The following is a 27,483-nucleotide window of genomic DNA, read 5'->3' as shown; positions in this document are numbered from 1 at the left end:
CCAATATTTGTATCTCTTATATGTCATCTTTTTCCTTGTCTAGGAATTCAGTATAATGTTGAATAAGAAGCATGATGATGTTGAACAAGAACATTTTTGTCTAATTCCTGATTTTAGTGGGAATATTGACACTTAAGGGAAGGAAGATAAAGAAAAACTGAGACAGGAAACTGAGAAGGAATTAGTAGAAAAGGGAGGGAAAATATCAGGATGAAGAGAAGAAAATTGCAGGAGGGAGTAGCCAAAGTGCCAAAGCCAAGACCTCTTCAGGCTCAATTACAGATGCTCTCCGTAAAATGACACTATCTCATCAAGGGAGTTCTGAACTTTAATGCCGTGTGAATCTTTGGAGTAGTCTTCTTAAATGATTCAGAATCACAATTGCTGGATGGAGCCTGTGACCATTTTTGCAAAGCTTCCTAGGTTGATTCTGAGATGCAGTTGGGGTTGGGAATGATTAATTTCAGCCACTTGCTTAATCCAATAACAGAACAATTTATTTAAAAGCAGTTAGATGGGTACTACACTTACAGGGTTGATAATTTTCTAAGTTATATAAATGTCTAATCACTATGTTGTACACTTGAAACTAATACAAAATTGTATGTCAACTGTAATTTAAATTAAAAAAAATAATAAAAGCACTGGACAGAGACCAGTTAGAATGAAATAATTTATTATAAAGAAGCCATTTTTCCATAAATCTGTTTCATCAACATATATAATATTTTAGTATATTCATAACTGGAAAATTTTAAAAATTACTGTGAAAACAAGACTGAGATTCAGGTAACAATTTGTGCTTCTGTGCCCTAAAAAAATCTGGTTTATACAATAGGAATGTTGATTAAACAACTGACAAGGATAGTCAATTGGAACTAAACTTTTCTTTTACTTCTCCCAATAAAAGGAGGAACAGAAATGTCACAGACAGACTTTATAGATTCTCCAGATGTTAAAATTGGTCTGGTTGATGAATTAATCACCAAGTTCTTAAAACCTATTTTCTACTCCTAAGTACCTAAAAACAGATCACTGATCAATGCAGAATAAAGTAGGTGGAGCTCTGATTACACCCAATTAGTCTTAAACTGTATGATTTTGAGAAGCAAATCCTTCTCTTAGCTAAGTAAATGAGATGTTCCCTTAAAGAATGAGTGCATGTTTTTAGGTTGTCCATGGTTTATTGATAATATTGCGGCACAGCAGACAGATTCCAACGGCTCCACGTGGTGTCTTGAAATTCATCCCAAAGGTCGGCTGAGTGACCTGAAGGCTGGACAGACTGCCCAAGTCCAAGGGTGTCAGCATTTCCTTAGTGTCAGGATCAACTTCTAGGACATCCTCATCCAAGGCTGAGACTTCGGGAACGTAGTCCTCTCTCCTCCCTCTCCTCCTGCAGCTGTCCCCCTAGCTAAGGCAACGAGATGTGCCTTAAGGGACGAGTGCATTTTTAACAGATTCAGGAACGCGGCTGGCATAGTAGTCATGGTTCCTCAGCGAGGCCAGGACCCCAGCGGAGTTCATGTGCTTCACTTCCTTGTCATACTGAAGGGCATTGCCATGGACGTCGGTTAACTTGCCTACAGAAAAAACACAGTGCATTAATGGTCGATTCTCCCATTATAGTTCATTATTTGTAAGCGCCTCTTGCTTCCCTGTGCGATAATATCCAATTAATTCTGGAGAAGGAAGATAATGGGTGTTAATTCACAGAACAATTTTAACTAACTGAAGGATAAGACATTTTTTCTTCTGATTAAAATCATTTCACTTAGCCTTTTCAATTTTTATTTCTCAGTATCAATTTCTATCTCTTTTCCTGAGCTGATCGCTTTTCCTAATGGTTATACTTCATCATCACTATTCCCATTTTTAAAACTACTTTCTTTATTCTACCATTTAATATTAACACTTTATTTGGTAAGAGTTTAAATGAAGTATGTTCAGAAAATATAACTATTATATTAGTTTCATTTAATAATTCTAATGAAAATGGATTGTGATGAATTTAATTTCTTTGTCATGTAATGTTAATAAGATATTGATAAGACAGAGAAACCAAGATGGCGGCATAGGTAAACACCTAAACTGCTGCCTCGCACAACAATTTCAAAACTACAACTAAAAGACAGAACGGACACCATCCAGAACCACAGGAAAGCAGGCTGAGTGAAAATTCTACAACTAGAAGGAAAGAGAAAAGCTCACAGAGAATTGGAGGTACGGCAAAGGGGCTTTGTGCGCGCAGAGAGGAAGGGCGGCTGAGAGCCTGGCTGACTTCCTCTGGCGGAAGGGGGAAGGAAGCCTCCGACGGCACTGAACCCCAGTTCTGACTGCACTGAACCCCAGTTCCGGGCGAACCCCTGGGGACCCACGCTCTTGTGGGGGGAGTCTGGACTCTCGGGCGGAGACTCGGGAGCCGGGGAAGGCGGAGGACTGAAAGTACACACTCGCGCGCACGCCGGTGCGCACAAGGGCTGCGGAGGTTGCCGCGGGTTTTCCCTGGTGGAGGGGAGTCAGAGGCTCCTGACGGCACTGTGCCCCAGTTCTGACTGCAGTGAACCCCGGTTCCAGGCGAGCCCCTGGGGACCCACGCTCTTGTGGGGGGAGTCTGGACTCTCGGGCGGAGACTCGGGAGCCGGGGAAGGCGGAGGACTGAAAGTACACACGCGCGCGCACGCCGGTGCGCACAAAGGCTGCGGGGGTTGCCACAGGCTTTCCCTGGTGGAGGGGAGTCAGAGGCTCCTGACGGCACTGTGCCCCAGTTCTGACTGCAGTGAACCCCGGTTCCAGGCGAGCCCCTGGGGACCCACGCTCTTGTGGGGGGAGTCTGGACTCTCAGGCGGAGACTCGAGCTGGGGAAGGCGGAGGACTGAAAGCGCACGTGCGCGCAGGGGCGGGGCTGACAGGAAGCCAAGACTGAGGCTCCACCCCATCCAAGCTGAGCACAGAGGCTATTGCAATTTAGCAAGTCTAATCCTATAGGGCTGTCTCCAGCACCGGGCTTCTCCCAGCATAGACACAGCTGATCCTTACAGCCAACTGACCCGGAGGTCAATTCTTCCCAGTGATACCAACAACAATAAAGACTTAATTACAACAAGGCTGTACACACAGTCCACAAAGGGGTGCACCAAGAGTGTCCACCTCAGGTTAACTGGGGAAGCAGACCCACTGGGCCATATTGGAAACCTAGCACAAATATCCACCTTACCAACTCAGGGAATCAGTGAAAATGCGGGGTCAAAGAATCAGATCACAAACGAAAGAAATGGAGGAAAACAAACGACTGGATATAGAATTCAAAACCACGGTTATAAGACTTTTTAAGAATATCCTAGAAAAGGCCGATAAATATAACGAGACCCTCGAAGATATGAAAAAGGACCAACTAGAAATTAAACATACACTGACTGAAATAAAAAATATTATACAGAGACCCAGAAACAGAATAGAGGAACACAAGAATCAAGTCAAAGAATTGAAATACAAAGAAGCAAAAAACACTCAACCGAAAAAGCAAAAAGCAAAAAAAAAAATCCAAAAAGTTGAAGATAATGTAAGAAGACTCTGGGACAACTTCAAGCGTACCAACATCAGAATTATGGGGGTGCCAGAAGAAGAGAGAGAGCAAGATACTGAAAACCTATTTGAAGAAATAATGACCGAAAACTTCCCCCACCTGGTGAAAGAAATAGACTTACAAGTCCAGGAAGCACACAGAACCCCAAACAAAAGGAATCCAAAGAGGACCACACCAAGACACATCATAATTAAAATGCCAAGGGCAAAAGACAAAGAGAGAATATTAAAAGCAGCAAGAGAAAAACAGTTAATTACCTACAAGGGAGCACCCATACGACTGTCAGCTGACTTCTCAACAGAAACTATGCAGGCCAGACGGGAGTGGCAAGAAATTTTCAATGTGATGAATAGCAAGAACCTACAACCAAGATTACTCTACCCAGCAAAGCTATCATTCAGAATTGAAGGGCAGATAAAGAGCTTCACAGATAAGAAAAAGCTGAAGGAGTTCATCACCACCAAACCAGTATTATATGAAATGCTGAAAGGTATTCTTAAAGAAGAGGAAGAAGAAAAAAGTAAAGAGAAAAATTATGAACAACAAATACATATCTATCAACAAGCGAACCTAAAAATCAAGTGAATTAAAAACCTGAGGAACAGAATAATCTGGTGAATATAATAGAATCAGGGGCATAGAAAGGGAGTGGACTGATAATTCTCATGGGGAAAGGGGTAAGGGGGGTTCATGAAGAGAATGGACAAAAATCATACACCTATGGATGAGGACAGTGGGGGGGAGGTAAGGGCAGAAGGTGGGGTGGGAAAGGGGTGGAGGGGAGCTATGGGGGGAAAAAGGAGAAATAATTGTAATAATCTGAATAAAGATTTATTTAAAAAAAAAAAAAAAAAAAAAAAAGATATTGATAAGATAATGTACTTGGAAAAAGGATAAGATAAAAAAATAAAAAGAAAATCAAGATTTGATCTGATGTCTATTTGAAATTTTAAAATCACCTAACTATGTACATATTTATAATATATTTTTAGTCAGATTTATAAAATTCTAACTCTATGACCTTTAGCACTTATACTGAGATATTTACCAACATTGGTTCAAAATAAATTAGGTGGTTTTTTCAAGAAAAAAACCCTAACCCTTGCTGATTTGGCTCAGCGGATAGAGCATCGACCTACAGACTGAAGGGTCCCAGGTTCAATTCCCGTAAAGGGCACATGCCTGGGTTTCGGGCTCAATCTCCAGTAGCGGGTGTGCAGGAGGCAGCCAATCAATGATTCTCTCTCATCATTGATGTCTTTATCTCTCTCTCCCTCTCCCTTCCTCTCAGAAATCAATAAAAATATATTTTTAAAAAACCCTAAAAGCATTAAAGCCGTAATTAATAAGGTTTTAATTAAATTAACTAATGCAGATCAAGGTCCAAAAAAGAAAACTATATGTAAAGAAAAATGAACTGGCTGAAAATCTACTTTCTCGCCTATGAAGTGTGGGGGTTGGAACAGATAATAGCTAACTTTCCTTCTAGCTCTTCTATCCTGAGAGTCTAGGTAAAGTGGCATTATTGTAAAAACTGTAATCCCCGCTAGTAAAATGGACTCACCTCCCACGGCGTGTAGAATAACTTCCGGGGCACAGGTATCCCACTTCTTACAGCCAGGACTTGCAAACACATAAGCGGAGGCTTTGCCTTCAATCAGCTGAATGATCTGTAAAGTGAACGATAATTATCCCTCAACCATGACATGAATGAGGTACAAATAAGAGAGGATTGCTGTTTCTATGAAATATATTTCAACTCCTTAGTTAGACTCCACGTAGGTGAAAGCCTTTAGCAGGTTTAAGTGACAAGACTATTTTGAAGAAACATACAGAATACATGCATCATAATATCCAAGGCAGAAAAAGTGGTCAATAAGCTACAAGAAGGGTGAATGAACAGTCTCCATATTCCAAGTTAGAGAAAATAGTTTTCTTTTTTATGTTGTCTTTCTTTCTTACTGTAAAAGCTATATATATATATATATACATATACATATATACATATACATGTATATATATTTCCAAAAGTGTACACACACACTTTGAATAATTATAAAGGCAGTGTTTATTAAAATACATTTTATTTTCAAAATTGAAGTATCAGTTGTTAAAGTGTGTGCACATTTTTGGGGGGCACCCTGTATTTACTGTAGAAAAATTAAGTTATTTAATGTTATAAACAATTGACCATTTTTATACAAGGGATAGAGAAGTATCAACTAGTACAATAATGTGTCAACTGTAATAGGTCCTAAGAGATGTGTGATGCTGACTAGTCAATCTAACAAGAAGTTAGTTACTTGTCTTGGGGCTCATATCCATTATTAGTTGCACTGCCAAAATATGAATTTTTCAATAGTCATCTTAATGATTCTTGTAATACTCCCATAAAACTGAGGCCACGCCGAAACCGGTTTGGCTCAGTGGATAGAGCGTCGGCCTGCGGACTGAAGGGTCCCGGGTTCGATTCCGGTCAAGGCATGTACCTTGGTTGCGGGCACATCCCCAGTGGGGGGTGTGCAGGAGGCAGCTGATCGATGTTTCTCTCTCATCGATGTTTCTGACTCTCTATCCCTCTCCCTTCCTCTCTGTAAAATATCAATAAAATATATTAAAAAAAAAAAAAAAAAAAAAAAACTGAGGCCACTGATAGAAACTGCATGACACAAAACTCTGGAAGCTTCTGTCAAGTCTGGTGAGGGATGATGATAGGTTTCAGCTGGGGCACTGACAGCTGAGATGGACAAGAGACATTAGGGAAGAATTAAGATCTATAGCTAGGTCCTGCTGGCCTGGCTCAGTGGTTGAGTGTAGACCAGCCATGAGCAAACTACAGCCCGCAAGCCGGATCCGGCCCGTTCAGCTGTTCTATCCGGCCCGCGGAGCCGAAAGAGCGGAGGGTTCTCTTGCTCTCCCCTCCACTCCTTCACCAGCAGCAGTGTTAACATGGCAACATCGGGAAACACGGCCGCAGCTCTGGGAATGCGTAGACACGTTATCGTGGTGATGTAGGGAGACACGCCCCTGGAGAGCACAGTATCAGAGCCTTTCGGAGGTAAGATTAAGAGCTCTACTCAAACACAATTTTTTCCTGTTCCCATATTCTGTACATCACAATGACTTGTTAATAAAACAACAAAGACTTTCAGCTTTTAGGGCTTGTATCCACTGCAGTTTTTTTCCCCACTGTGGACGTGCGCAGCAGGGAAAAAGACACACAGAGGACATGTCACACTAGCCATGCTGCGGCTGCATTTTTTTGCTGATACGGATGCGGTATCAGTAACGCTACCGTGGCCACTAACTGCATTTACTGTTTACACATTTTGTTCTTTTCTATTTGTTTTAGTTTTAAATTATTTTATTATATTTAAGTTTAATTTGAAAGGCTTTTGTACCTTTCCTTTGTTAGGCAACTTTATTTTGCCTTTGCCATCTTCAATATAAGGTATGTTATTGTGCTATGATTCCTCCATTTTTTGAAGTTTCAAATTATAATAATTAGTGTTTACATTCTTCTTGTTAAAATGTTTGAAATGAATAAAACTATTGAAATAAAAAAAAAAGACCGTACCCTTTTATGTAATGATGTTTACTTTGAATTTATATTAGTTCACACAAACACTCCATCCATGCTTTTGTTCCGGCCCTCTGGTCCAGTTTAAAAACCCATTGTGGCCCTGGAGTCAAAAAGTTTGCCCACCCCTGGTGTAGACCTATAAACCAGGAGGTCATGGTTCGATTCCTGGTCATCCCACTAGGGGGCATGCAGGAGGCAGCCAATCAATGATTTTCTCACATCATTCATGTTTCTCTCTCTCTCTCTCTCTCTCTCTCTCTCTCTCTCTCTCAAAATCAGTAATACACACACACACACACACACACACACACACGTGTATATATACATATATATATGTTATCTATAGCTAGGACTAATCGATAGGACCTGAGCAAAGGGGTCTAGGATGACTTTTACGTATCCGACTGGAACAAGTGGGAAAATGCTGGTACCATAAACCAGAAAGGAGTAGGGAGAGGAACACATCTGGGTCAGGCAGAAAGAAGGTGCGTTCCAATTGGACCTGCTACTGAGAGCCTGAAAGAGGTCATCATGAGGGTATCCAGGGGCAATTAGAGGAGATGCCGATCACACTGTGTTCCATTTCACAACTGCCTCAGGAGGATGGGAGCCTGGAGGAAATCATGGGGAAGTATCCAGGGAGGGGGGCGGGCGGGCCCACCTTTAAAATCTTTAGAAGAGAGGTCTAGGAAGTAATCCAAGAGGGTCCTTGAGAAAAAAAGCGTTGGCAAGGGGCATGGGATCTTATCCTAACGACATTTTATATAAAATTTTTTTTTTTGGTTAAGCCTCACCTGAGGATATTTTTTTCCATTGCTTTTCAAAGAGAGCAGAGGGGAGGGAGGGAGTGAGGGAGAGAGGAACATCCATGTGAGAGAGACACACTGAGTGGTTGCCTCCCACACATGCCTCACGGGGTGGGGGGAAGCCAACCTGAGACCCTCTGGTGGCCAGCCACGCTCTAACCACTGAGCCCACCAGCCAGTTGACATATTTTCTCTGAACTGTCTTCACAAGAGATTTGGATCTTCACATTAAAAAAAAAAAAAATTCAAAAATGTCGCTGAGCCCTAACTGGTTTGGCTCAATGGATAGAGCGTCAGCCTGCAGACTGAAGGGTCCCAGGTTCGATTCTGGTCAAGGGCATGTACCTTGGTTGCGGGCATATCCCCAGTGGGGGGTGTGCAAGAGGCAGCTGAATCGATGTTTCTCTCTCATCGATGTTTCTAACTCTCTATCCCTCTCCCTTCCTCTCAGTAAAAAAAATCAATAAAATATATTAAAAAAAAAGTTGCTGGCCAAAACCGGTTTGGCTCAGTGGATAGAGCGTCGGCCTGCGGACTCAAGGGTCTCAGGTTCGATTCCGGTCAAGGGCATGTACCTTGGTTGCGGGCATATCCCCAGTGGGGGGCGTGCAGGAGGCAGCTGATCGATGTTTCTAACTCTGTATCCCTCTCCCTTCCTCTCTTCCTCTCTGTAAAAAAATCAATAAAATATATTTAAAAAAAAAATAAAAAGTTGCTGAAATGTGCTCTGAATGGCAAATTACAATCTGCAATATGTCCTCCCAAACTCCTCTGTGACATTTGTTAAAAGCTCAGTGTTCCTTTGAGGGATTCCACTGCATTCCGAGTGGGTGGCGGACTGTTTTATACCTTATTTCCTGCCCCGCCCACGCGCAGCACATCGTCAGGGTTCATGGCAGTGACGCAGTCGGTGACCAGCTTGTTGCTGTGGGATCGCGTGGTGGTGATGATGTGCTTCCCAGCAGGCACTTCTTTCAGCTGGAACCCAAAGGCACCCAAACCTAGGACTCCCCAGATGGTCCTTCCCAGCGCAGCACCCGGCCCTGCCTGTGGAAACGGGGAAACACCAGCATAGCCTGTGATTACCCGGAGAACGTGTCAGCCATAAACAGAATATTGAGCTATCATAGCATCCTAACTTTTAGATCATAAAAACATGATAATGTTATACCAGAGCACAAAGACAATGTCATCGACAGAGAAATTTTCCCTAGAGAATAAACGGGTTGTTCTCATTGCTGTTTTGGTTGATAATTTGGTTTCAAAGGTACAGAAGGGAATTTCTGGTTATTCCCTGGAGTCCGGGGAAAGGAGATAGGCTAATTCCTGCTGCTCTCTGAATCATCGAATAAGCTCATTATCGTATGTGAAATAGCTCTTTGCAAAAGGCACTGAAGTCCCCAGGAAATGAAACGCATGTATTGATTAGTACTTTTCAATATCCGAGAAGCAGGCGGGATCCTGCTGACATGGGCAGAGGCGGTGGTGATAATGCATTTTGCTGCTATAGAAACAGAACAGCTGAACGGGCTGATACCGAAGAGCAGCCTGGGAAATGGAGGTCAAGGTTACAGACTTCACTGCCAATGGTGGTAGTAAAATGACAATGATGACGCAGCCTTAGAATCTGTACTTGCCTTTGCAGAGCTCGAAGCATTTTCTATCACATTGTTTATGACTATGCACTTCATGTAGAAAAACATAACCGCTATTTCATGCCAAGTAAAACTGATGCATAAAATGATTAGTGCAAAGTCATCAAAAGACCATTATTTAACACTAGAGGCCCGATGCACAAAATTCGTGCAATTTCATCCAGAAGGTCATTTGGCAGTCCTGTCTAATTAGCATATTAATGATTTTATTATTATAGATAATAGACATATCTGATAGGCATACAGACATAAGTGTGTTACTGAATACTTGACACATACGAAGTGCTTTACATGTAGCATCTCATTTAATCTCCAAAACAACCCCATGAAGTAGGTGTTATCATCCTTATTTTACAGACGAGAAAAAAAGAGATTGGAACCGTTAAATAAGGACTCTAGGAAGATCCTAACCAAGCTGAGGCTCTTCTGGGTTCAGAGCCGACAGTCCTCATCACTAGGCTGGACTGCCTCACTCTACTTGCGAAAAGCTCTCAAGCACAGCACCCTGTGTGTCCTGCAGCAGGACCCTGAGGTGGTAGGATGGTGAGGGAGGAGTGCCCTTGGGGCCAACGCCCGTGGGAGGGAGGGAAGGCAGCAGGAGTGGACAGAGGGGGAAACCGAGCTGTGATGCAGACCCGACAACAGCCTCCGTCGACCCTACAGGAGCTCTGGGGCTAGACTGGCCCTTCGGGGTTGTACCAACCGGGGTGAAATGCCAGGCCTTGGTCCTGCACTCATCAGTCACCGGAAGTGGACCACCTTGGGAAGGAGTGTGCCACTGGGTGAAGCAGCTCTTTGCAGGTGAGCGATCCCCGAGGACGCCGGCAACATCATGCCCCGCAATCCCTGGAGGCTGCCTGCCGGTATCATGCCCTGCACATGGGGCACCAAAGGCACCGAAGGGCCGGCACTGGGGGCTCCCCCTGCCCCTGGAGCCTGCGCTACAGGAGAGGCGGGGACCTGACACCCACCGATGGGCTCAGTGGTGGCTCTGGGTGCTCATTAGGCCTCAGATGGACTGCTGAGACGAATTCTCAGGAAGCCTGCTTACTTAGCTTTCGTTATTCTGAAGAAGAAAGGAAAACAATACAAACAGTGGGCACGAGTATTCTGGGCCTGAAAACGTCACATAAGTGAATATGGAGGCAAAGAGTACGGGACCTTGGAATCCGGCATCTGGTGGGCAGGGCCATGCAGGACCACGAGGCGGCCAGCCAGCTTCCTCTGTGCTCCCGATCTCCGTCTCCTCACTGTCTCTCTCCCTCAGAGGCTCCCCACCAACCTTCATCGAGGCGACTCATTTCACCTTAGCGACGAGTTAGTCAAGTCTCAGGACGGCTAAGAAGCTAGCGCCCATATAAAGATACATTGGGTTTCTTTGCACTAAGTCAAGTGTTTCCTTTAACTGCCTACCAGCTTCGCTATCTGTTAGAAGCAATAATGGAGTTTTAACTGTTAAAAGGTCTTTCATCCGGCTCAACAGAGCAATGTAGAGGAATCGGTAAGAGGTTGGACTGGGGTTTGAATCCTAGACGTGCATCGACAACCTGGGTGACCCAGAGAATTTACTTGCTTTAGTGTCCCTTTCTTTAAAACGGGGACAAGGGCCCTAGCCAGTGTGGCTCAGTGGAAAGAGCATCAGCCCGAGGACTGAAGGGTCCCAGGTTCGATTCCAGTCAAGGGCACATGCCCAGGTTGCGAGCTTGATCCCTAGTAGGGGTTGTGTAGGAGGCAGCCGGTCGGTGGTTCTCTCTCATCATTGATATTTCTTTTCTTTTCTTTATTTTTTTTAAAGGAATCTGGGGAAGTGCATCTTTTTTTTTTATATATATTTTATTGATTTTTTACAGAGAGGAAAGGAGAGGGATAGAGAGTTAGAAACATCGATGAGAGAGAAACATCGATCAGCTGCCTCCTGCACACTCCCTACTGGGGATGTGCCTGCAACCAAGGTACATGCCCTTGACCGGAATCGAACCTGGGACCCTTGAGTCCACAGGCTGACGCTCTATCCACGGAGCCAAACTGGTTAGGGCTCATCATTGATGTTTCTATCTCTCTCTCCCTCTCTGAAATCAATAAAAATATTTAAAAAATAAAAATGAAAAAAAAAAACAGGGACAAGGTGAAAGGATGATGGTGAGCATTAAGTGAGATAACGCATGTGAACCCCTTGAGTCCGGTGGGATACAGTAAGTTCTTGATACATTTTAGCTATTACGGTGATGGTGATGATGATGACTGGAAGTTGAATGTTCAGCCTTGCGCACCACCAGCAGAGCTGAGCAACTTCCTCCTGGTTGCAACGTATTTCAAGGCACAAGCAAGAGGGAAGGAAGAAAGGATAACGAGAGTGTGCAGAAGGGAATGTGGTGGAGGGACAGGCGACAAAGGGGAGAAGCAGAACGGGAGAAGATGAGCGGCTGCATGGGCTCCGCGAGGACAGGCTGGCAAGGTGGGTGTCCTACCTCTTTGCTGCCAGCTAGTGGAGCCAAACCCTAGCTAGTCTGCTCACCTTGGCGTCCTTCCTGTGCTCCCTCAACTTCTGCTTGTCACTGTTCTGTGGAAAATGAATACAACTTTTCTCATCTCAGAAGGGATGGGAGAGATGGACATGATTAACAACTTCTAAGCACTCACATCCTTTTTTGATGAAAGGTGCCATGCACTACAATGCGATCTAGGAATAAAAGTGTCTCTCGCCGAAATTGGTTTGGCTCAGTGGATAGAGCGTCAGCCTGCGGACTGAAGGGTCCCGGGTTCGATTCTGGTCAAGGGCATGTACCTTGGTTGCGGGCACATCCCCAGTGTGGGGGTGTGCAGGAGGCAGCTGATTGATGTTTCTCTCTCATTGATGTTTCTAACTCTCAATCCCTCTCCCTTCCTCTCTGTAAAAAATCAATAAAATATATTAAAAAAAAAAAGTGTCTCTCTTTCAAGCCACAGCGTTAACTTACTTTAAAGTTTCCATAATGGCCACAGACTCGTATCTGTGTAAAATATTACATAAACATTAAAGTCATAGTAAAATACTTAGTGGATACTTAATACGAGAAACTTTACCCATAATGCATAACTAGTTTTGCGAAATAATGCTAAGAAGAACGTGATTACAAATAGTTATTATCATACAAAAGGCAGAATAAAACAAAACTATCTTAGAAGTAGAGGTTATGCTCGCTCTTAACTCAAATTGGAAATTCAGAAGGAATAGTCCTCACTCCGGTTACTTTGTTTCTCCAAAGTTCTATCAAGGTCAGACTCATGTCAATACCTGAAGCAATTACCTCAACCATTTCCTTTAACTTTAATGGGATCTAATGATCTAGTCCTGCTTTGGAAGCACATTCATCTCCTGCTTCTAAGAAAGACAATTTCTTGGGAGTATAGTAGAAAGTCCAACTCCATCAGAGAGAAAGTAAGAGGAAGGAAGGGTGCAAGAGCGTCCTTAGTTCTGCTTCAACGCTGACTACAGTTCAGGCGCGAGGCAGTATTACCTGGCAAACAACATGGCTAGCATCTTTCTCGGTTCGAATGGCTCACTTCTTCAATGTGCTTGAAGGACCACCTGTAAATCAGGTCTCTCAATGACCAGGCTAATCCAGAACCACATCAGTAATTCCCAAACACCTGCATTTGAATGTTAAGGCATACACTGTGTGCATTACATATGCACCCCTGGTACCAATGCCCCCAGAAGTTCTGATTCCAGAGGTCTGGGGTGAATTTTGAAAAAGATGAATGCATGTGCAACCAAGCTAGAAACCACTAGACTAGATAATATCAGGAACCACATAACACTGTAATTATTGATCTAATAAAATATTTGTGTGTGGCTCCCCTGCCACCTCCCTGCCGGTGGGGGCTGCCATGTGTGGGCAACGTCGACCTGCTGGCCGCCTCAGCTCAGCTCTCATGTCTGCATGAGAGAGCAGGAGAGCACAGCCAGGTGCACGGCGAGGCCTCCGTCCTCACTGGTCACTGGCCAGAGTCCTCCGTTCCTTGACACCTGGACCCCTCCATGGCCTGCTCGAGGGGCCTTGTTCCCTGACACCCGGCTTCCCACGGAAGAAGTGATTCCAGTGGGAAAGAAATGGGAGCAGGTGCCATTGAGGCTTGGAGATGCTGAAACGTGGCTTGTCTGTTCCAACATCGGGAATCAGGAGACTGAATCTAAAGGTAATATGGAGGGAAGCCCAGAAGAGTCCAAGAAGTCTGTTCTCACAGGGGACGGCTCCTCAGACACCGCGCACCACGGCGATGCGGAAGAATTAGCACAGGAGTCCCGTGAAAACAGCCCTCCAGACCAAATCATTAACTCCCTTTACCTGATTCTAGACTTGTTTGGTTCCTCTCCCTTTGCACGGAAAGACCCCTTTTCAGCTCCTTAAAAACCTCCATCTGCCTGGGGGAAGCGGGTCAGGTCAGGCTTTCTCCCTTCCCACCTGGCTGCCGCTTGCAATAAACTCTGTCCTGTTGCATTAAAAAAACAACTGTATCAGTTAGAGTCATACCTGGTAGTTGTAATATGGCTGGTTAATAACTCCTGCTATGGCTTTCCCTTCATAAGCAATTCCAATAAGAACTGTTACATTGTCAAGAAGACCTATAAAGAAGAAATGAGTATCAATTATTCTGTAACTTTTTCATGTTATGAATCGTAATCAGCACGTGAATTGCTGCGGGTTATTTTTGCAGGAAAGGTATGGGATCCACAGTGATTCATCCATGATCAATCCAACTTCTGGCAAAATGCACAAATTATAAGAAAGCTGGCCAGAGAGAGAAGAGGGGTCTAGGGCCACTTCACTGGATTGCTACACCTCGTCTCATCAGCACACTCTGAAAGCCAATTAAATTGACAGGCCATAATTCCACAGCCATTATCATTGGATCCCTGTGCCCCCTCTGCCACCATCCAGCTCACTCCTGCCTGCTGGAGTCACTTTTATAATACAGGCTCTCCAGCCCTTTCCCAGAACCAGTGAATCAAAATCTCTAGAGGTGGGGGAGGTGGGGATCTAGACAAGCCGTGTAGGTGCTGTGTGTACCCTAAAGCTGTCCAGAGCGTCCCTGTTTCTCAGTGGAGATGTCTTCAGTGCACACACATACATCCACACGCACACGCATGCACACACTCTGCAGGACTCACTCATTGCAGATACGTCTCCTCCAAGGACAGAGAAGCTTTCTCTAGTAATTATGAAAAGTTTTCTTTTTTCTTTCTTTTTTTTTTAATATATATTTTATTGATATTTTACAGAGAGGAAGGGAGAGGGATAGAGAGCTAGAAACATCGATCAGCTGCCTCCTGCACACCTCCCACTGGGGATGTGCCCGCAACCAAGGTACATGCCCTTGACCGGAATCGAACCCGGGACCCTTCAGTCTGCAGGCCGATGCTCTATCCACTAAGCCAAACCGGTTTCGGCAAAAGTTTTCTTTTTTCAAGCCATGAAGCTGAGAACCAACCTAAGAACAACCAGGCAGATCTTTATTTCAGAAATAAAACTCAACGCTTACGTTATGCTCGTAAGATCTAAAACTTGGGCTCTGAGCCTGGTCTTGCTTACGTTAATGTTGCCCATTTTAGGTTAATTTGCTACTTTGTTCTTTTTCTCATCTTCAGTAATTTCAGAAGAGAGAAATATTGCACTGTGTTTCCAAACCCATCTGTACAGAAAGACAGTGAGGGGGCAGTGTGTGTGTGTGTGTGTGTGTGTGTGTGTAGGGGGGTGGGGGTGGGGTGGGTAGGGCCAATGGAGGAACAAGGGCAGTTCGGTTGTGCTTCTCTTTGGGGTCCACCAACAAAGCTGGGGTTCAGTCTGGTAACACTGGTTCAATGTTAGTTATTCTCACGTAAGGCCATTAGAATTGTGGGGCTGGTAGACTGTGTGTGGGGGGCGGGGGTGGGGGGCTCTAGAAGGAGATGAATTTTCTCTCTGTCTTGTGCCAATCACTGATGTATAACCACGGTTAGCTAGGATGGGCATAAATACAGCTTGAGGACACACACGTGACATGTAACACCGGCTTTTGACACAACATAAGAAATAGTAAATGTTTACACTCCACATCACAGGCTAGTCTCTCCCTCCTGCTTCCAATACAAACAGGAAAGAGGTACCAACCTTCAGTGTACTCCTTGGTGCCATCCAGAGGATCGACCCAGACCACGAGCTAAAAGACACAAGGAAATATCCAGATTAAGTCTCCAAAATACATATATATATGTGTATATATATATATATATATATATATATATATATATACATATATGTAAAAAGAAAAGATTTAAATAGACTGACCAAAACAACTCCCTTCTTATTTCAGTTCTGAAATTATATTATGGATGAATTATATTATGGATGGCTTACGCCAGCGTCATCAGTTTTGCGGCGGTAAAAAGAAATGTATTGTTTTGCAGTCATGGAAAAAGTCCCCTTCGTTTGGAGAAAAGTGAGACCTAAGAATTTTAAAAATGAAGTGCTTCCGGGTGAAAGTTGACTGCCAGCTGCCACTGGACACAATGCCAGGTACACGCTGAGCTCTAGATGGTGAGAAGGGGAAACTCCACCGTGGCACCAAAGTGTGCCGATTTAAAAAACGACAACGTGACTGACTTACGGGCACCGTCTGTATGTGACAAGTAAAAACCCAGTTTATGTAACGGACAGTAGACAGAAGAAGGAGTCCCTTCTACTTAGGACTGTTCACCTGATTCAGGCCAGGCGACCACGAACCACTAGAATTGTAACGCGATGTGCCTTTGCCAGCGAGGGCTACTTCTGAAGAAAGACACGTCTCGTTTCCTTTGCATCCTTCAGACCCCAGAGCAAAGTGCCTTCCTCACGGGGAGTATTCAGTGGGTGTGTGTGAAACAAATTAAAGGTAGAAAATCAAAGAAGTACGACAGCGATCGGAAGTCACAGACGTAACTTAAGCAAGGACAAAACGCAAGCGAGGCGAGTTGCACGGCCTTCCACAAATAGAAGGCGGTGGTCTGTTTCATCTCCTTCTGGCCCTAGATGCCAATGAAATGTTTTACTACCAAATCTACTACATAAAAAATTAGGTTTTTCTCCCTAAAAGTAGTTTTAGTAACAGCTTTAGAGTGAAGAAGAAACCAACAGCATGAGAAATTGAACTCTAAATGAACAGGTCCCACATTCCATGTAGTGTCTGACACTCCATGTTGGCTCTGAAAGTTTCCCAAGTCCCGGGTGTCTCTGTTTTATAACTACCAACTTCCCGTCATCACAGGCGAGTTGCATTCCCTTTACTATGGCAGAAACAAACACAAAAAGACGAACAGAGAGCTAAGCAATGATGTGGATCATACATCTTCCTCTTTAATCGTGCTGTACTGGGACGGGCATGGCTTCCTGAGTATTTCTTCCCACTGACCATCTTCAATCAGCTCCTGATCCACGTCCTCGGAAGGCAGGTCCTGCAGCAGAGAACACGGGTCACTGCAGCTGCCGAGTGTCTACCGAGCACTTCGGTGCCAGTGATGGAGGAAATCGCAGCATCCGTTTTCACTGGTCCTACCATTTAGGTTCAGCGCTTTAAAGCAAACCGAGTGAAATTGCGAACACAACCAGATAGGGCTCGTCAAAGCTGACTACAGAGAGTCCCAACTTCATTATGCTCAACAGGGAGAAGGAAAAGAATTTTTAAGCACTGTGAACTTTTTAAAATAAGTGGTTCTAACATCAGCTGCTTCTCGCTCAATTACATGAGTCATCCATTCTTTTACTTTCCCAGTGGTAGGGTGTTCGGATAAGTATGTAAGTAAGCCTAACTAGAAAAACAGATGCCCTGCAGGCATGGCTCAGTGGTTGAGCGTCGACTTATGAACCAGGAGGTCATGGTTCGATTCCTGGTCAGGGCACATGCCCGCGGATGGGGGCACAGTCCCCAGTATGGGGCATGCAGGAGGCAGCCGAACAATGATTCTCGGCTGCCTCCTGCATGCCCCATACTGGGGACTGTGCCCCCATCATCATCGATGTTTCTCTCTCTCCCTCTCCCTTCCTCTCTAAAATCAATAAAATATGTTTTGAAAAAAACAGAAACAAAATCCATCTTATTCTAAACTTCTAGAACTCTGCCCATCGTCCAGTTCAGATGCTGAATATTATAATAGACACCATATCTTTGATGGTCAAGAATTGAGACATCTGGCCTAGAAATGGACCAAAATATTTCATAATCAAACATTTCGTCAAGTCTTAAGGAATATAATTATGTTTGCATTAAAATGGTAGATATAATGCTTGAGATCATAACAGTGGTATGTAAATCACTAAAGTGGCAATTGTACATCTATATGGTAAACAGGCACTTAAATAAATACCATATCCCTGCCAACTCTCACCTCTTCCCCTATGATTGTTAGTTTGGGGAATTTCCGTGCCAGGGAGGAGCAGATGCTCATTTGTGCCAGTCGGTCAGCTTTGGTCTGCAGGTCCGTTGGACTGGTCTGCAACAGAGAGGCACGCGTTAGCAGAGCTCATATGCAAGGTCGTCCTCCGATGCCTAAGGCATGTCGGTATCATTTAAATGACACTGTCTATTGTTAGATTCATGGAACTTAACATCAAATGGTCAACTATTTTCTTGTCTTGGTTTTTCTCAAGGGATTCAAAGTGGTAAAAGTTTGGAAAGGAGCTTTCAAATTATCAGAAGATTTTCTTCCCAGGTCAGAAATTGCTTTCACGCCTGGCCAATATGGCTCTGTTGGCTGAGTGTCATCCCGTGCATGAGGAGGTAGAAGTTGGATTCCCGGTCAGGGCAGATGCCCGGATTGTGGGCTGGATCCCCAGTAGGGGGCTTGGGGAGCTGATCAATGTTTTTCTCTATCGAGGTTTCTATCTCTCTCCCTCTCCCTTCCTCTCTCTGAAATCAATAAAAACATATTTTACAAAAAGAAAAGAAATTGCTTTCATAAGATCTCTAGATCAATTTTTTTGCTTAAACAGGTTAAGAGATAGAAAATTCAAAACTTCTTCAAGGCAGTCAAAGCTAAAAAAAAACCTGTATCTTTAGTTACTTGAAAGGTATTCTTTATATGGATTCTTCCATAACTTTCACTCACTAATCCTAATCCTAGTAATTCAAGGGATCCCTAGGGCACTTCCTCAGTGTAAAGAAAAAAAAATCCCTATTCCTGAAATATAAAAATGAACAACTATAATATTTAATATGCTGCTCACCTATGGTACCCACTCAATCCAGAGAGTCATGCTAGTGAAAGACAGTGCAAAATCTCAGAACTGACAGCCACAACCTCCTTTGTTGGTTTCCTTTTAGAGAATTATGCCTTGCTTTAACTTACGTATGCCTGGTTAGGTGGATTTACAGATGATACGAATTTACGGACACAGTGGGATTTTTACAATGCTTTGTAACGAGTTCGGCAATGATCATGAAAATGAACTCTTTTATGGCATACTGCAGTTTTCTGCTTATCTCGATGCACAGTGCTCCAATGTAGAGATCTCTGTTTCATTCCCTAAAAGAATGATGCCTGGCGCACAGTAGGTACTCTATAAGTATCTGCTGAATGAAACCTCTGAAGAGAATTGTTGAATTGGAAGACAACATATATCCATGAAGTTTAGAGACCACCACTCCAGAGAAAAACGCACACGTTGGCAGCCATTTAACTATATGAGGAAGCTATTCGTCCTCTTTTCTTCCCTAGGGCAAATATTTCTTGCTCTTCCTACTGATAGCGTGTCAGACCTCACCATTCTGCATTCTCCAGAAGGGAGCCATTGATTATTTCAGCTTTTAAAGTCTGTCCAGATTAATACATCCTTGAGCGAAACCTCAAGGAACAAAAACGAAGTCGGTACTAAATACGATGAGATTTCTCAGTACCTTCTCCACGATTCCCAGGTCCCCTTCGGCGATCACACGTCTGACAATGGTTCCTGCCTTCTGAGCTATGGAATATGCAGAGGCTACCAACCGCATCAGCACGGTGTGACCGGAAGCCATGGTCAGCCCTAAAGGGAAAGGGAGAGAAAGGCTTTGTTACTTTCAAAGCCAACCACTGGCTTTTATTTACTTGAATTCAATTCAGCACGAATTTATCGTGTGCTTACTTGCGACTGCCCCATTTAACTGTAGAGATCATTCAGAGAGACCTAGAAAAAAAAACCCATTTCGGCAATAGCTCTCAATAAACTCTAAGTCTTCTCTCTCTGCAGGTGGGACACGTGGAAGCAACAGGTCCAAGCGAGGAGCACGCGAGAAAGCTTTAGGAACGAGGTGTGGGACGTGCAAAGACTGCGGTGGGTGCTTCCGGGGCTGAAATACATACCATCTTCCTTGAAGAGCGGATACTGTGGTGCGCTGGGAATAAAATACTGAACCCTCAGGTCCACAGCATAGAACTGGTGCCAAGACAGGTGTGAACAGCATGGGGGGTGTGGATATCCAGGGTGCCCCCCAAAAATGGATACACACTTTGAATAATTATAAAGGCAGTAGTATTATTAAAATACATTTCACTTTCAAAATGAAATCGAATCTACAGACATGGTGTGCATACATTTTTGGGGGACACCCTGTATGTGTGGAGTAATTAAAAAGGGGAGGGATTGCATGTGACTACAATTAGTTTCTGAAAAATCGGCGAGTATTGCTTTAGAGACGAAGTGACATTTCACCTGCTGGTTATTTACCAGCATGCTCATCAGTAGCCACACAGAGAGAACAGGCAGCGTAACTAACTGGAGTGAAGACCAATCATGTAGAAAAGTAATCAGAGTCTTGAGTCGTTTCTGGCTCCGGTAGAAAAATACGGAGAAAACAGCCTTTAGGATCAAATATGTTCATCTTCGAAGCTACAAATTCAAATCCTGCAATTTCAGTGACTGAGGCTGATTCCCTTCAGGACTGAAGGACTTATTTCCTTGGCTGCCGAGTGTCCCCAATGGGTAGCCTTTCGCTGCCACCTCTCTTTGGGAATGCATCTGAGAAGAGCCATTTCACCTGGAATGGGTCGACAAGGGGGTGAAGGGCCTCTCTCACTCAGACTGGGCTGCTGCCCCAACTCTGATGGGCCATCCCAGCTTCTGAAGGCTTCTGAATGCCCGACATGGCCACTGATGCCTTAGGGGAGACTGCATCACGGCCCAAGGTCTCCCCTCTCCCTGTGTATTCCTACCTCCTTCCCTCCCCTCCCTCAAGTGTCCCCAAGAACACTCCCCAATAGACCTCCGGTGCTTTCTCTCTGTCTCAGAGAACTTACCGAGAACCAACCTATCCCAAAAAGTCTCCCCATTCTAACCAAATCGTCCACATTATTTCAGTGTAAGAAGGGAACACAATTAGACATGGTAGACCTCAATTCAGCAATAGTCACCATTCCACCACCAATTTCTGACTGTATATTTGATGTGCCTTTTAGCCTTTGTTTTTAGAATTTAAATTTTTTTAAATTTTATTTTATTGTTTAAAGTATTACATATAGTACATATATCTCCTTCCCCCCCCCCACAGACCTTCCCCCAGCCTCCCCTAACCCATCACTAGCCTCTTTTCTTTCCTTTTTTTTAAAAAAAATATATTTTATTGATATTTTACAGAGAGGAAGGGAGAGGGATAGAGAGCTAGAAACATCGATGAGAGAGAAACATCGATCAGCTGCCTCCTGCACACCTCCCACTGGGGATGTGCCCGCAACCAAGGTACATGCCCTTGACCGGAATAGAACCTGGGACCCTTCAGTCCACAGGCCGACGCTCTATCCACTGAGCCAAACCGGTTTCGGCTAGCCTCTTTTCTTAAAAAATATATATTTTTATTGATTTCAGTGCAGAAGTGAGAGGGAGAGATAGAAACATCAATGATGAGAGAGAATCATCGATGGGTTGCCTCCTGTGTGCCCCCTACTGAGGATCAAGCCTGCAACCCGGGCATGTGCCCCCAACTGGAATCGAACCCCGGGCCCCTAGTCCGTAGGCCAACGCTCTATCCACTGAGCCAAACTAGCGCCTTTTAGCCTCTTTACATTTTTTTTCTATCATCCACGTTCTATTCACAGGGATTATGAACATCGATGAGACAGCAAACAAGCGAAGTGTTTGGAACCCTTCAGAAGAAAAGAACTGAAATTGAAATGCAAACTAAAAGGTAACGAATACCATACTGTGACCAATAGCTGTTTGGAATTAAGATGACAATAAAGTGGGTTTCAATGTATTTCAAGTCTGTTTACCTTATTACATCACAGGCAATATTTCGTTTTCTTGGCATACGAGGTGTTACACGTGGAAAATGGGTTATGATAATTGCTATTTCTCAGGAGAAATAATTTAACAGAACACTTGCCTTATCTCTTCTCCCTTATATCCACGACCAGCCAGATACCTGATTTATAGTATTCTGCACTGGAAAAGGTAGTATTCAGGCAACTAACCTGTACTATCCAGATGTCTTAACCATGAGGCTATTTCATTATTTTTTTAAAATATATTTTTTTATTGATTGCAGAGAGGAAGGGAGAGAGATAGAGAGACAGAAACATCAATGATGAGAATCATTGATTGGCTGCCTCCTGCAGGCCCCCCACTGTGGGGAATCGAGACCGCAACCAGGGCATGTGCCCTTGGCCGGAATGGAACCTGGGACCCTTTAGTCCACAGGCCGATGCTCTACCCACTGAGCCAAACCAGCTAGGGCCATGAGGCTATTTTAATGTGTTGTACACTCAGTCCCCGTCTTATGTAAGATGGCCTTGAGGAAGGCAGACCGGTTTCCCTCGCTGTATGGTGGTGTTCTTACTGTTCTCAGGTATCATTTACCTTTGAGCTGGCGGAGCAGTCATTACAGCCTTGCCAGGCTTCATATATGACTAAACCACTTCCCTTTCTTTTTGCCAAGTCCACGGTCACTTCTTCCAAAGAAAAACTTGTAGGCTTTGTCGTTCTCCTACATTCTTCAGAAAAAGTATATTTACGAACCACCATCTAGGAACGAACATCAGTTTTATGCAAATGTAGAAAATTAGGTTTAGTGCAAAGCGCACTATGATTTACAAAGAGATCCTGTAAATCGCTTTCAATTGGCAAACTGGAAAACATGTCTACCATTTCTTCTGAAGAATTTCTTTGGTCCGAACTGAATTAGTAAATAAAATGTTACTGTCCCCTAGCCCTCGTATGGTTCTTACATATTTTTTAAACAAATGAATACAATGTTGGCTCTTTGTATAAAGAAAATGTAGCTAATTATATTATCAAAATGCAAAATCTGTAACAGAGGTTCCTCTTAGCCTTTTTTTTTTTTTTTTTAAATATATTTTATTGCTTTTTTTACAGAGAGGAAGGGAGAGGGAGAAAGAGTTAGAAACATCAACGAGAGAGAAACATCGATCAGCTGCCTCCTGCACACCCCCCACTGGGAATGTGCCCACAACCAAGGTACATGCCCCTGACCGGAATCGAACCTGGGACCCTTGAGTCCGCAGGCCAACGCTCTATCCACTGAGCCAAACCGGTTAGGGCACCTCTTAGCCTTTTTAATTGTGACTCTACCCAGACCCCAAATGAGAATTACCTGTAGCCGGTACCGGTGGATACAGAACAAGGCCAAAAAAGCTACCTGCAAGTTAACTAACTTCCTTATAGCAGTTCAGATTAAACTCACCCTACTTCCTTCTCTACCATCTGTACTCCTCTGGGTCCTAAAATACTCCCGTTTGCTTACCTGGCTCAAAGGTGATACTAGTAACTGTGAACAATTAGAATAACACCATACAGCAGTGGTTCTCAACCTTTCTAATGTCTCGACCCTTTAATACAGTTCCTCATGTTGTGGTGACCCCCAACCATAAAATTATTTTTGTTGCTACTTCATAACTGTAATTTTGCTACTGTTAATGAATCGTAATGTAAATACCTGTGTTTTCCTATGGTCTTAGGCCAGCCTTGGGCAAACTACGGCCCGCGGGCCGGATCCGGCTGTTCTATCCGGTTCTCTTGCTCTCCCCTCCGCTCCTTTACTTTGAATTTATATTAGTTCACACAAACACTCCATCCATGCTTTTGTTCTGGCCCTTCGGTCCAGTTTAAGAACCCATTGTGGCCCTCGAGTCAAAAAGTTTGCCCACCCCTGTCTTAGGCTCTACAGCAGCGGTTCTCAACCTGTGGGTTGCCTAAGACCATCAGAAAACACAGATATTTATATTACGATTCATAACAGTAGCAAAATTACAGTTATGAAGTAGCAACAAAAATAATTTTATGGTTGGGGGTCACCACAACATGAGGAACTGTATTAAAGGGTTGCGGCATTAGGAAGGTTGAGAACCAATGCCATACAGGAAGGGAACCTGATCTGTCGTATGCAAGTTTACTGAAAACCAGCATAGTGGTTACTGGCCTTGGAGACAATTACCTGTGTCCCAATCATGGCTCTGGCACATACAAGCTGTGTGACCTTAGGAAAGCCACTTAAACTCTCTGTGCCTCAATCTGTAAAATGGAGCTATTATATGAGAAGCACCTGTAAAGCACATAAGACAGGCCCCAGCACAAAGTAAGCACTGAATTATACTGGCTAAAAACTTCCTGTAGCTTTTGTAACATTATTTTAACCCCGAGGATATTCTGTGATAATCAATATGACCCTGAATCATAGGACAGCTTCTTTTAAATCATATTCGGGGCTTGAGGCTTAGAGTGTGTATGAAAAAAGGTTGTATGATCACTGAAAACAATCAACCTAACATCCCATCTTTTAAGAAGTCTTTACAGCTGCCAACGTAGCTAGTTCAGCAATCCAAGGATCCTCTCTCTTTTTTTTTTTCATAGCCTGGGAGAGTATCTTGAATTCTGTTTAAAGGTGGCGAGCATATGCGGATTAATGATTGTGCGATCAAAATACTGAGATTATTTATCTTTGGAACCCAACCAAATGATGATAAAGTTCAAGGTCATCTGGAAATATAAAAATGTGAGCACAACAGAGCAAATTTTGAAAAAAGAACAATGAGCAGAGATACTCTCCTTACCAGTTACCAAAATAGGCTATAAAATTATAGTAATTAAAACCATTTAGTCCTCGGCAGAATTAGACAAATTAAGGGAATCAAATAAATCCCAGAGCTAGAACCAAATGCAATAAAGCTGATATTTCAAATCAGTGGGGAAAGTTAATTAGGCATACATGCGGGGCAATTGGTAACTTTTTAAAAATGCTGGATCCTTTTTGCATTCTTTATATCAATACAAATTCCAGATCAGTGCACGATTTTAAAAGTAAAGAATGAAACTCTAAAAGTATGGGAGTAAAACGGGTGAAATGTTTTATAAGTTTGGTAAAGGGCTTATAAACATGACGAAAACCAAGAATCCATAAAAGAATGTACAGATAAATTTGACTGCATATACAGTTTTGACTGTACTGTCACAACACCATCAACAATGTGAAAAGATGACTGACAAAATATGTGTATCACATACTAGATACATGAGCTCATTTTTGTTACATAAAAAGGACTTTTATGCATCAATAGGTGAAAGATGAATAATGCAATAGAAAAAGGAGCAAAGGACACGAAGAGGTATTTCCTAGAAAAAAAGAAAAGCAATGGCTGGTAAATACCTGAAATGCTCAACTTCACTATTTATGATAGAAATGCAAACAAAAACGGTGAGACATGACTGTTCATTTGTGAGACTGGCACAGGTAAGAGAGTTTGCCCCAATTTGGCTGGAGTGTAAGGACACGTCGTCTTGAGCACTGTTAGAAGGATGCAAAGTGGTGGCTATAAGAAGTTATAAAAATCGCATTAAAAGCCAAACGTACAGGTTTCGAACTAGCAATTCTATTTTCTGGGAAACAAATAAATCAAGCAGGTCTACAGATGTGTAGGGAAGACAGTAGGAAGAGTGCCTGCTATGTTAATGAAATTTAATTGCAGGTTTAGGACAGTCTCTCAATGTGGGTGCCCTAAACCCACAGTTTAGGTTTGCCTTGTTATTTTCACAAAAGAGAGCCATAAAGACCCCGGAGAATGAAAATAAAATCTCATCTCCACAATTGAAATGTGGACACTCACAAACCTAGGTCCGAAACAGGACTAAATGGAGACGCAAACCAGATTCACGCTCATCTTTTCTGCACAGAAATCCCTCAAATCTGTGCAAAGGGGTGGAGTTAGGGGATCTGCCTAGGATTTGCCCTTGCCCTGACCCGCGGGGGAGAAGCTTACTTACGCTGACAGGCCTGGAACAGAGTTAGTCGAAAGACACTTCAGGGATAACCCCCCCAAAACGCGTTATTAAGCAACAGGTCCCTCGAGGCGTCCGGTACAGCTGTCTCCCAGTCAACCGGACGTCGGTGGCTGAAAGACAACCCTACCTCAGCTACTGCGCATGCGGCAAACTCGGCGCAGGCGCAGAGCAGCTGCGTCGCCAAGGCCCCGTCCGACTCCCGACCCGGCGAAACTCCACTTCTCCGTGTTTTCCTTAAGCTCTCGGTTGGCGCTAGTGGCCCGCAGCCGAAGTGGAAGGTGTGTCTACCTTTTAAGGATTCGTGCTGCTGTCAGCGAGTCTCCCAGCCCACTTTGTGCACATAGTCCACTCTTGTAATGTCCCCCGGCTTAGTGATGTCGCCCTCGAAGGGGTTAACCACGACACCTCCACCTCCTCTCCCAACAACAAAACAACTTTATGCAGAATTGAGTTTGCATTTGCCTGCTGGTAACTCCCAGGATAGGGCCTCTTCCTGGCCAGGTGTACCATATCAATGATTTTTTTTTTTTTTTTTTTTTTTTTTGCTTGATGCACTGCCAAAAGTTAAAACTAGCAAACACAAAAATTCTCTCCCTCCCACCCCACGTAGGCATCCACTGTATGTTTAAGGAGCACACTTTATGCTGCTTGAGCAAAGCGAATAGCCAACCATTCTTTTTCCAAGATTAAAAAGCAGGGCAACTGTGATTAGAACATAACCAATAATGCAAAGTTAGATGGCAGAGTTAATAGCAAACGTATGAGTTACAAATGTAAGTTGCTTAGCCTCCTCCATATAAACACAACTTCTGCAATTGATTAGAAAGCCAAGACCCCTGCAGTTATACCTCATTTTATTGCACGTTGCTTTATTGCGCTTCACGAGTGTTGCGTTTTTTAATAAATCGAAGGCAAGTTCGAAATGCTAATTTGGATTCCTCTTTTGCATAAATTGGACCAATCCCGGACCTGGCCGGGACTGTCGCTATAAAATTGGGCCTCCTTTCCCCCTCCTCTCCCCGCCCCCTTTGCCTCAAGGGAAGCTCACTTCCAGTTTCCTCCCGAGGCTGTGTTCTCAGGTTGGCAAACAGTTCATCGGAATAAAATATCTCCTTTACTGCACCCCGGACTGGAGACACCTGTTGGCATTGGTTTGGTGGCAGCAAGTTTTGTTGACATGATAAAGGTACTACTTCATTTAAAAAATATATATATTTTATTGATTTTTTACAGAGAGGAAGGGAGAGGGAGAGAGAGTTAGAAACATGGATGAGAGAGAAACATCGATCAGCTGCCTCCTGCACACCCCCTACTGGGGATGTGCCCGCAGCCAAGGTACATGCCCTTGACCGGAATCGAACCTGGGACCCTTCAGTCCGCAGGCGGACGCTCTATCCACTGAGCCAAACCAGCTAGGGCTACTACTTCATTTTTAAACATTAAAAATTGTTTTAAAAAATATTTTACTGATTTCAGAGAGGAAGGGAGAGGTAGAGAGAGAGAGAAACATCAATGATGAGAAAGAGTCATTGGTTGGCTGTCTGCTGCACGCCCCCCATAAGGGATCGAGCTCACACTCGGGCATGTGCCCTAACAG

General features: G+C 43.7%; 1 protein-coding gene across 2 annotated transcripts; it reads right to left on the bottom strand.

Annotated features, from left to right (window-relative positions):
- Window positions 1–476: 476 nt before the first annotated feature.
- BPNT1 (3'(2'), 5'-bisphosphate nucleotidase 1) lies at window positions 477–26,034 on the bottom strand. 2 transcript variants are annotated; one of them, XM_080650952.1, is made up of 10 exons: window positions 25,869–26,020; window positions 19,519–19,646; window positions 18,011–18,115; window positions 16,973–17,080; window positions 15,762–15,810; window positions 14,145–14,236; window positions 12,146–12,190; window positions 8,825–9,022; window positions 5,151–5,256; window positions 477–1,583 (listed from the first exon to the last, which is right to left on the bottom strand). In XM_080650952.1, the coding sequence occupies exons 2-10, from the start codon at window positions 19,636–19,638 to the stop codon at window positions 1,435–1,437; spliced, it is 972 nt and encodes a 323-aa protein (XP_080507078.1). In that variant the 5' UTR covers window positions 19,639–19,646; window positions 25,869–26,020; the 3' UTR covers window positions 477–1,434. The 2 variants fall into 2 exon arrangements, with proteins under 2 accessions (XP_080507078.1, XP_080507079.1); XM_080650953.1 differs by lacking the exon at window positions 12,146–12,190 and having other exon boundaries at window positions 25,869–26,034.
- Window positions 26,035–27,483: the final 1,449 nt, after the last annotated feature.

Source organism: Plecotus auritus, assembly GCF_963455305.1.
Source record: "Plecotus auritus genome assembly, chromosome: 14".
Taxonomy (NCBI): domain Eukaryota; kingdom Metazoa; phylum Chordata; class Mammalia; order Chiroptera; family Vespertilionidae; genus Plecotus; species Plecotus auritus.
Note: the sequence above shows the minus strand (reverse complement) of the source record. Positions and strands in the feature narration are given on the sequence as shown.